The sequence below is a fragment of the Propithecus coquereli genome, unplaced genomic scaffold (genome assembly GCF_000956105.1).
Source record: "Propithecus coquereli isolate 6110/MARCELLA unplaced genomic scaffold, Pcoq_1.0 Scaffold269, whole genome shotgun sequence".
Taxonomy (NCBI): domain Eukaryota; kingdom Metazoa; phylum Chordata; class Mammalia; order Primates; family Indriidae; genus Propithecus; species Propithecus coquereli.
The window spans coordinates 333,198-344,631 of record NW_012148274.1 but is presented as its reverse complement, the minus strand read 5'-3'; the positions used below and the strand labels follow the sequence as shown (position 1 = coordinate 344,631).

The 11,434-nt window shown below is 42.5% G+C and overlaps 1 protein-coding gene across 1 annotated transcript in view; it reads right to left on the bottom strand.

Annotated features, from left to right (window-relative positions):
* The window catches only part of DCP1B (decapping mRNA 1B), an 82,013-nt gene extending 71,447 nt beyond the window's left edge, over positions 1-10,566 (bottom strand). The window contains exons 1-2 of the mRNA XM_012647452.1: positions 10,342-10,566; positions 4,009-4,049 (exon numbers count right to left, since the gene is read on the bottom strand). Coding sequence (XP_012502906.1) covers positions 4,009-4,049; positions 10,342-10,491 — 191 coding nt within the window. The 5' untranslated portion in view covers positions 10,492-10,566. The remainder of the gene's footprint in view (positions 1-4,008; positions 4,050-10,341) is intronic.
* Positions 10,567-11,434: the final 868 nt, after the last annotated feature.

Sequence of the window (11,434 nt, the reverse complement as noted above, 5' to 3'; positions counted from 1 at the left end):
GTCTTTCTCATCCATCGGTGCTTCTGTCCTTCTGTCAGTCTCCCATATTCAAGATACTAATGTTATTTTTAACGTCGCCGCTCCTCTCCACTGCCGTCCTTCCGTGCCCTTTCCATTTCCGCCTCTGTCGTTCAAGTCCAAACTCTCGCACGTCGGCATCTGCTCCACCGCAGTCACCTTTCCGTGTCTTCCGGAACCCATGCATCCGCATGACGTTAATACACTGATTTTCCCCTACATCTTCTCGTAACACTATCCCTCTCCTGTTCACAAGCCGTCAATGGCTCCCTACTGCTAAGAAAATGAATCTCAGAATCCCTAGTCTGCCATTGCAAGCCAGCGAACCTCTTTGCCCTTGTTAATTTCTATATATTTTTAGTTGTCCGATTAATTTCTTTCTAATTTTAGTAGAGACGGGGTCTCGCTCTTGCTCAGGCTGGTTTCGAACTCCTGAGCTCAAACAATCCGCCTGCCTCGGCCTCCCAGAGAGCTAGGATTACAGGTGTGAGCCACCGCGCCCGGCCAGGATTTTCTTTTGAAACCTCCAATTTCAACATTGATGGAAGGCAATCTTTGCCGGGCTTATTTTACAAGGAGGTAAAGTGGCAGTAGGCATATGATAAACACCAGAAATAATCATGATAATCATTTCAACTTAAATTCAGAGGAAGAATGAAAACGTACTCCTGAAGAGCTCTGTTTGAGGGTCCTCTTAAGTGTCAAGTTCAGAAATCACCAGTGGGTGTCTCTACGAACTCTTTATTACAGAAAGACATAGGAAATAAAGTAAAGAAATGATTTTTTAAATGGGATTGAGTGTTTTTATGCAAGAAGCAGGATTTGATTCTTCATGTATTTCATTATCACGACAGGGTCTCACGTCTTTAATAGAATGGGTGCTATACCATCTCATAATTTATAAAACAGGCCCAGGGATAAATGTGCCAATTGCTCTAAAGCAACCTCTATAGAAGTGAACACGTATCACTGGCAGCTCCATTACCAAAACTCCCTTTTGATTTTTATGTGCTTTCTGTCATTCTCTTCTGAGGAAAGACCTCAACATACTAGAACCTGGTGGCGTATTTTTTGCAGGAGAAGAGGGAGGCATCCCATTCTTGAGGAGTTAGATTTGGGGAAGAGATTAAGAAACAGGGATGGATTTTTTTTCTCAATTTAATGGTTTGTTTCATTGACAGCTCCATTAGCGGCTTGGTGGGTATTAAGAAATACTTGAAAATAAAAACCTACATTTGGTTTGGGTACAAAAGAGAAAATATTTGTATAATTGTTACTCTTCCATATTTAAAAAAAAAACAACACCAAAAATTCCCCCAAACAATCATTAATACATATTAATACATCTTTTCTTTCCCTTCTCAAGAGAAGAACAATGCTTGTTGTGAGAAATGAGTGAGAATGCATCCTGTGTGCTTGGCGCACAGAAGAGCTCAACCGTTTGGTTTTCTTTTTACACTTCAGAACGCTCAGGAGCGGTCACTCTGCTGAGTCACTCCCTCGGGCCGCGCTCTGGTGCTTGGGATGTTTGGGAGGATAACGCAGACCCACACCAGTGGTTCTTGGCGCTCCCGCTGCTTTCTGAGACCGGGGAGAATCCGACCTCCTTGTCACCAAGGCCCTGGCCTCACCATCCATTGCTCGCTTCCGGTTTCCCTGCTGCCTCCGCTGGGACAGAACCTCCTCCCCGCCGCTAACCTCCCTGGTTCTCCTGCGCCCACAACGGGCCTCTTTATGCTGCTCTAGGCCTGCGTTTCCCTTCCCAGCTGACTAGTCGCTGCATCCTTGAGGGCCCGAAACCCAACTGCTAGCCGGTATCAGTTTGCTCTTTACGCCGCTCCTTCAGAGAACGCGTTCTCTCGCGCTTTCAACTGCGAAATTCCTCCGAACGCTCCGCCGCCGGGCAGCTGCGCCTGCGTGCCGCGGCCCTCCACCGCCTGCCCTCCACCGCCGTTTCTTTTTTTTTTATTTTTTTTATTTCAGCATGTTATGGGGGTACAGAGGATTAGGTTACGTATGATGCCCTTACCCTCCCTCCCCGCCAAGTCCGAGCTTCAAGTGTGCCCATTCCCCCGGAGGTGCGCATCGCACTCGTTGTTTGTGCAAATGCCCGTCCCCTCCGCCCCCCTCCCCCTGCCCAACATCCAATACATGTTATTCTTATGTGTGCACTTAGACGTTGATCAGCTGATACCAGTTTGATGGTGAGTACATGTGGTGCTTGTTTTTCCATTCTTGGGATACCTCGCTTAGTAGAATGCGTTCCAGCGCTTTCCAGGAGTATATAAGAGGTGCTATATCACCATTGTTTCTTATAGCTGAATAGTACTCCATGGTATACATATACCACAGTTTATTAATCCACTCATGTACTGATGGACACTTGGGTTGTTTCCACATCTTTGCAGTTGTGAATTGTGCTGCTATGAACATTCGGGTGCAGGTGTCTTTTTCATAGAGCCACTTCTGCTCTTTTCGGTAGATGCCCGGTAATGGGATTGCTGGGTCAAATGGTACTTCTACTTGTAGCTCTTTACGGTATCTCCATATTGCACTGCCGTTTCTTCAACGCAAGACGGAGACCTGCCCTCAAGCTCGCGCCTTGGCCTCCTTTCTCGTCTTTCTCATCCATCGGTGCTTCTGTCCTTCTGTCAGTCTCCCATATTCAAGATACTAATGTTATTTTTAACGTCGCCGCTCCTCTCCACTGCCGTCCTTCCGTGCCCTTTCCATTTCCGCCTCTGTCGTTCAAGTCCAAACTCTCGCACGTCGGCATCTGCTCCACCGCAGTCACCTTTCCGTGTCTTCCGGAACCCATGCATCCGCATGACGTTAATACACTGATTTTCCCCTACATCTTCTCGTAACACTATCCCTCTCCTGTTCACAAGCCGTCAATGGCTCCCTACTGCTAAGAAAATGAATCTCAGAATCCCTAGTCTGCCATTGCAAGCCAGCGAACCTCTTTGCCCTTGTTAACTAATATAAACCAATATAAATACTCCGTTCCAGAGTCGTTTTCCTTACTGTCCCTGTATCACAGGAGGTTCTGTGCCTCTGCTCCACCGTTCTTCCTGCTGGGACTGCCTTCCCTCTCCTCTGTGCAAGGTAAGTTCTACCTATTCCTGAGGCCCAGCTCAAGACCCCTCGTTCTACAAAGGCGTCCACAATCACAGCAGCCCATTCACGGCTCAGCACTGGGGATGGTCTATCCTGAGTTACAGTTTATTTAAATGTGAATATATGTGTAAAGAAAATATATATGTGTGTGTGTGTGTGTGTGTGTGTATTTCCTGTCTCCCCAATGAAATTGTACCCCTAAAAGGATTTGTATTAGGCCTTTGTATTTCATCTTTGCACCCCATTGCAGGTGATGGGCGTTAGCTATGGCATTTTATGTGAATAGTAAGTTTAGATATTGAGCCAATATACATATTTCGCTACATGTACTTGTGATGTTAACAGTATCTGATAAGAAAAATGACTAAAAACATGAGTTTATTAAATCTATCCTAAAACATCTTCTATTAACTAGGCAATGCAGGACTAAAAGATATCTTCAATTTTGGATCATGTTTTTTTAAACAGTCAAGGAGGGGGGAAAGGCGATCAATAAAACTCTTTTCCAATTATTGATTAAATATTATAATATTCTTCATAGTGTTCTAGCTCCTTGCCAATACATTATATTCAAGAACTCTGTACCATTCATTTGAATCAAAGGATAACTGTTTAATACCATTTTAAACAGAGCACAAAGATTTAAGTGCATCTACATTGAAGCTTAAACTATATACTGAAATTAGTATTCATGAGAACATACCAAGTGACATTATTCAGCACTCCCTTCCTTGTGTTAACTAATAATTTCAAATCACGATTTAGTTCTTTTACTTCTCTTTGAAATAAAACTGCACTTGAAGAAGAGAGACACAACTGAGCTAAAATATTATTTCAAAGACTGTCAGTTTCTTTATAAAATACTCTTACCTTGTATAAACGAACAAGGTTCCTTCCACGTCAGTCTTCTCCTAAAACATAAAAACAAAAAACATAACATATGTATGTTCTCCTCATTCACAGAGGTAGAGAACACAAACTTCTGATAGAATACTCATCATACCCGACTTCAAACAGGTGAAACTGCCATGGGCCAAATATACGCAACATGAGAGTTATTCTTAGGAAAAGGAGAAAGCAGGTTCTTGGCCGTAACTGTGGCTCCGCTGATTAAGCAGCAGGAAGCAGTCTTTCTTCTGTCATTTACAAAGTAAACCATCATTATCTCTCTTTACCAAACACAGGGATAGCCACACACCTCTAGCTGGAACAATGAGAAAACTACGGATGCCATGAGGAAGAAGGGAGGGCGGTCAGTGTGCCGCCTTGTCCTCTGTCCACCAAACTGGGTGCGTGGCAAGCCGTGACATCACTTGTGTCTGCGTTTCATTATCCTTCACTTTATTCTGGGGGTTCATTTTCTCTTGCCACATCCTGTCACTCAGGAAAGCAGATGACCTGCCTGTAACTCTACTTTGACTGCTAGACAGAGAGGACAACAATGCCACAGAGTTCTCGGATGGATCCATCACCTACTCGGTGTGGAATATTTAGAGTCAAGTTCTGCCCCAAGATCTCTGAAATAATGTTAGACAGAAACATTACCAAGTTAGGATTCAAGAAGTTTGCCTGAGAAAATCTGGGGGAGGTAGCAACCTTAAAATGATAGTTCAGTTAGTTCATTTGGCATTGCTTTTCCCTTTCTCCAAAGGCAGGAACACAGGCACTGAGGATAACATTCATCAATATCATGCACACTAATACATATATAGGTTTCCATATCAGACTGTTATAATTCAGAATTTAAAATGTACTTTTGTTATTTACATGGTTTAATTTCAGCATTCTATTTAAACTCCCAATATTTTATCATTAATACCTATTACCATAATCATTCAAAATTTAAGTACTCTAATTTTGGTGAAAAATAGTCTTTAAGAAAAAAGGTGTAACATTAAAATAACTTTTCAAAGTCACACAAAAAATTAAAGGTATAATCCTTTCACACGCTCAAGTAATGTCAGCAATTTCCTTGCTCACTTTAGTTCAGTGGATCTCACAGTGGGGTCTCCAGAGCAGCAGTATCAGCATGGCCTGGAACTTAGAAATGCAAATTCTTGGGGCCCCTGCCCAAACCTACTGAATGAGAAACTTGAGGGTGGTGCCCAGCAACCTGTTTTTCACTAAGCGGTCCAGGTGATTCTGACGTGTGCTAGTTTGAGAACCACTGCCTTAGTTCAGTAACGTATTCTCTGCCCAGGAAATTATACTAGGAGTCATAAAACCAAAATCCATTACGGCACAAATCGTAACAAACTATCAGCAAACATTGTTTTTTAAGAGTAAATGGCTACAAAAAACATCATTACTTATTAACAAAAATTTAACCTCAAGATGTTTATTACAGAAATAAAGAATTTATAACAGTTAAAACAGTGTTAGCCAGTCTTTTCTCTGACACATAAGCACAGTTAAGAAAGTCAAGGAGTTCATGCTTAAACTGGATTTACCATGAAGTTTGTATAAATCACTCCAATGTACTGTGAAAAGGGCCCTTATTTTTGAAATGTGGCCCATCTGCCACTGTACTTTGAAAAATATTCTGAGGCAAAATGAAAAAAACATATACAGAAACATTACTTCTTATCTTTCTTTGTGAACAAACATGGTTAATTCCTACCTGATGAGAAACCTATTATATCCTGGGTGCACTCTAGGCACTAAGAATTACTTAAACTCAAACCACCACAGTATCAATCACTAAGAAAATGGTTACTATGCTACAATAAATGCTACCCAGCCTAAGAACTTGTGGGTGGGTGTCCTTAAAGTTTAACTGGTGCAATCAGCAAGTATTTATGAGTCCACAAGCCTTTAAGAATAAATTTGTAAAAACGAAATATTTGGCATTATCCGTTACATGGATAGGAAACTGAGGCCAAGATACAGGTGACGGGACTAGGCCCCTGGAGGACCTCTGTGCAGTGTCAGTCTCGCCACAAGGTCAAAACACTTTCCTGTCTTCTAATATTCGACCTTGGACTGCTTTATCTTAGCAATCCAAGTCAGGATACTTGTATGTATCGATGCACATACAGCTAAATAGCTTATGACATGTGGTCCTTGATGTAACAGAAATTCCCTTTTCTTAAAAAAAAAAAAAAAAAGTCCTTTTATGCCATATGTTAGTTTTGAAAAATCCAGAATCAGAAATGTATAAGGCATGCTTCTTCTAGAATTATATTCTAACTCATAACAAGCAATTCTTAAAACTGAGATTTTTATCTAACATTACACACAAAAAAATACTAGCTTGTTCCAAGAAAGAAACTGTGTTTCGGTAATTATCATATGGGACATGGAGTGGGCTTCTTGCTAGATCATACTGGGCTAATTAGTTTATTATTCTGTCTCAGTTTCCCCAATGAAAAGAGATAACTAGTCTACACCACTCAGATTTTCTGATGAAAAAATCATATTTTTAAGTGTTCTATGATACTTGGATAAAACAGGCTTTGAAAACATAAATTTGTTCACAATGGCTGAACCAGCTCAAATTCATGCGTTTTCCTAGTCCCTCCACAGTTATCCAAGGGTAATCAGATTTTTTTTTCTAATTTCTGAGCAAAGTCCAGGGTAGGGAGTGTAGGGAATAATTAAAACAAGATTTTTTTTTTTTTGAGACAGGGTCTCACTTGGCCCAGGCTATGGAGTACAATGACATGATCATGGCTCACTGCAACCTCAAATTCCTGGGCTCAAGTGATCCTCCTGCCTCAGTCTCCCGAGAAGCTGGGACTACAGGTGCATGCCACCACGAGTGGCTAATTTTTCTATTTCTTGTAGAGATGGAATCTCTCTCTTGCTCAGGCCACTCTTGAACTACTGACCTCAAACGATCCTCCCGCCTCAGCCTCCCAAAGTGGTAGGATTACAGGCATGAGCCACCACTCTGGCCTAAAACAAGCTCTTATTAGATCTTCCTTAGATCCTCCAAGTAAGCATGGCTTTTATGTTAAAATATTAGTTCCCGGCCAGGCGCGGTGGCTCATGCCTGTAATCCTAGCTCTCTGGGAGGCCGAGGCGGGCGGATTGTTTGAGCTCAGGAGTTCAAAACCAGCCTGAGCAAGAGCGAGACCCCGTCTCTACTAAAAATAGAAAGAAATTAATTGGACAACTAAAAATACATAGAAAAAAATTAGCCGGGCATGGTGGTACATGCCTGTAGTCCCAGCTACTCGGGAGGCTGAGGCAGAAGGATTGCTTGAGCCCAGGAGTTTGAGGTTGCTGTGAGCTAGGATGACGCCATGGCACTCTAGCTTGGGCAACACAGTGAGACTCTGTCTCAAAAAAAAAAAAATTAGTTCACAACCTTGAGGCATTTTAGCTTAAATTTTAAAAGTACATTTTAATGATTTAATATTATACTTAATTAAAATCTAACAAGTGCTAAAGAAATAAGCTCAAAATTCAAAATAACAAAATGGAATATAAAATCGTACTGTTTTGCGAATTACTGGGACTAAGCAGTTTGACACTTTTGAAATAACTCAAAGCAATCTCTATTTTACTGATTATTCTAAGTTAAAATAATCAAAAATAAGTCTCAATTTATCCTTCCAAATCTGTGTCTCTGAAGCTTCCAACAGGATCAAATGTCTAGGCTTCATTATCCAGAGGTTTTGATGTGGCAGTTTGTACTTTTTAAAACTCTTGAGTTATTCTGATAGATAGAAAACTTAGAAAACTACCAGTTAGAAACACAAGAACTAGTCACTTTAAGGCAGTTTCCCAAGCTCAGCATGTTTGACATCTGGGGCCAGATAAATCTTGGTTGTGGAGTCTGTCCTGTGTATTGTGGGATGTTTGGCAACAACCTTAGCCTCTACTTTACTGTAGATGCCAGTAACACCCTCCCCAGTGTGACAACTAAAAATGTTTCCAGACACTGCCAAATGTCACATGAGGCCAAAATCAACTCCAGCTGAGAGCCACTGCTCTAAAGACTGAGAGGTGGAAAATCATACCAAGGGCATAGTCTTCAAGTGACACGTAGATATTGGCAGGGAGCGGTCTTAAGATCCTGGCAATGGGGAATTCCTATTCCAGTCATGACATAATCTTCCCTAATCCTTCTTTAAAGCAGTCCATTCTCTGTCCACCTTTCATTTCTAATTTCTCCTCCTTTGAATGCCTGAAGTCCTTCTTCATCTATTTTCAGTGTAATAAGAATCCCCCTCTTTGACATCTCACCTGCCTTCTTGCAAATACCTCCTCCTTCTTCATAAAGAACATTTGTTATAAAGAACATTTTATGTTCTTTATACTTTTGTTAGGTTTACTTTCAAATGGCTCCCATCTAGAGAGCCTGGGTATGGAGACAGTGGTGACAATTCCTTTGCCTCCAGCAACTGCTCTGCAGCTAACTAGGTCTCTCTCTCTCTTTTTCTGGCTACCTCAGCCTTGAAGATTAGTACTTTGAAAGAATGACCTTTTCCTGAATGAATTATGTCCTGTCTGAAGGCAACAAGTCCAGGAAGCGGGAAAACATAACTCCTGTAAATAATGCATTGTGACACTTCTGCTTCTTGATAAGGCTTTTGTTGATGGGCTTCACTGGATATCTAGTAAACCTCTGTAACCATTTTAAAGGGTGTCTATCACATATATAACTGTCAAAGCCTATAGGAAACAATTGTTATTCAAGAGAAATGCTCTAGTCTGTATATTAACAATTTCTCAGGATTCTCGAGATGCTAATCCTCTTGTCAAGTCAGTTTATATCTCTGGTCCTTATCTACTACAGAATTACTTTTACAGAATTATGACATTATACCTTTGGCATTTTTCTATAGAGCAATAAAACAGCCATATGTAGAATGTCTTTATATATATATATAACATTTAAATACCACGGAGGAAATTGTCCACTATGTTGCTCAATGTTCTTCATGTAAGAACCCAGGTGATAAATTGCCTCCGAAAACTAGGGGAAAATAATCTCTCTCCTGATCAAGTGATACACTTCCTATTACAGAACGATAAATATTAAAGAGCTCTTCCTGTTTTTCTTTTGGGTTTGGCTACTAGGAGAGCAGACCTAAATTCTTTGCCCCATTTCAGTAAATTTCCTCAGTTAAGAACTTAGGGCAAAACTCTTCTCTTCTATCCCATCTTTGCTTCTTTATCTTTGTGTTTCTGTGTTAATGATTTTCAGGTGAGTTTTTACTACAGGCTGCTGAAAATCCATACTGGAGATCAGGAGGCTTATGCTTTAATGCAGATGTTAAAAAATGTATGGATTTATTTAATATAGGTGTTTTCTTTAAGTTATGATGTTTATCATGGATTTGGAGAACACATAAAAAATTCTGAAATCCACTCATGTAGGTTAATTTCTTTCACTGTTTTGCAACTTATTTAAAAACAATGGACAGATATCATATGAAATAATATGACACAAATTAGACAGATGAACACTATTTGGGACAAAAATGACTATGAGGAAAGAAAAAATTACATCTCTCTACATTCAAGTAGGTGGGTTACAAAATTACATGTAGCAATTCCTGCAACAGGACTCCTCAAGTGTCCTCTGTTCCTACCCCATTCTAATTGTGAAGAAAATCAAATTTCATTCCGTTAGTATTTACTGGGACTCTGCTTTGAAAAGAGCACTAAAATAACTCGGCTCTCAAATGAACTCCAGTATCAAACTTGGTGGGCGTTACACTCAGCTCCATTTTGTCTTTTATTTCTCAGTGTTGGCTCTTTTCTTGGTGTTTTCCCTGAGCTTACAACTTCAGATTTGTCTCCTATCAGGTTTGATTTCTCTTAGTCCCATCTAAGACTGGAGGTCCAGAACCAGAACTCTCCACTTTCATTCGTCTCCTATGCCTGCCTCCTCTAGAGCCGCTGTTTTACTGTAACAGAACTCGGCTTTATTTTCTCGGAACACATTAAGTCTTCCGGCCTCAAGGCATCCGGGCCTTTCTTTCGTTCAGATCTCGGGGTCCCGTACCCGTTCGGTCTGGGCTCCCAGCGCGGGGTATCTTAGTCTTCCCCAACTCCAGGTGGCTGCACAGATCGGCCTCCCCCCAGAACACCCGGGTCCAATCTCCACACCTTCGGCCGCAGGCCCCGATCCACCCACCTACAGGGCATGGGCTCCCCTCCCCCGCACTGGGTTCTCCAGCCGGAGTCTGACGACCCCTCTCTCCACCCCAGCCCCGGTCTGGCCGACCCCGTCGCGTCCGCACGCACCCACTCGTTGGCCCGATGGCCGAAGGTGTACAGAGCCACCTGGCTGGCCACGTCCACGATGCGGTTGATGTAGGGGTCGTGGCGCTGCAGAGCCGCCAGGCTGATGTCGCGCCCCTTCCCCACCAGGCCGCCTGCCGCCACAGCAGCCATCTTCCCTCCCTCCCGGACATCAACACAGGCTCTCGGAAGGCACTCCCAATGGATCGCAGAACGAGCGAGCCACCTCTCGACCGACAACCCACCGTGACCACAACTCAGGGAGGCCTTCCGGTTCCAGCCGCCCCGCCCCGTCCTCCTTTTCCCGCCGACGGATGCAAGGCATCACTAATCGACGGCCGCGTTCCCACCGCTGAGGATCGTTGCCACTGGCAACGACAAGCCCAGGCCTGCCCCCTGAATCCCTTTTTTTCTCTAAGAGTTTTCTTCCTGCTTGAGCCTTAGAGCTATGCGCGCGGTAGGATTTCCCTCTTGGATGTGTTCGACGTCTTGGCATGTCTTTTCCTTGGCGCGTCAGTGATCAAAAAGCATCAGTAACTGTGTAGAGAAAGAGAACTGTGATTTCTGAGAGCGTTAACACCCAGTGGTTCTCCGAGTGTGGTCCTCGAACCCCTTGGGGGTTTCTGAGACTCTTTCCGGGAATCTGCAAGGTCAAAACAATTTTCATGACAATGCTAGGACTCACTTTGACTTGTTCACTGTGATGACGTTTGCAAACAGTGGTGGTTAAAAGCGCTGGTGGCTTAAGAGGAATCGAGGCCGGGGCACCAAGCTGCGCTGGTGGTCAATGTCCGCTTTACGGCCCGCGTTGTCAGTTAAGGAGGAAGTCACAGTAGTGTCAATTGAGAGTGTTCTTGATAAAGCAGTAACAATGATTAGTTTTATTAAAGTTTAATCCTTGGGTACATTTCTTTTTACTGTTCCGTGTGGGGAAAAAAAGTATGCACAAAGCACGTGCGCTGCATACCCAAGTGCCCTATTTGTCTCCGGGAAAATACTTCTGCGCTTGTGTTGTGAGCTGAGTTGGTGTTTTTATTTTTATTTTCACGAAGCACTGTTTTTACTTGAAAGAAAGATGGGCAAATTATGGTTATTC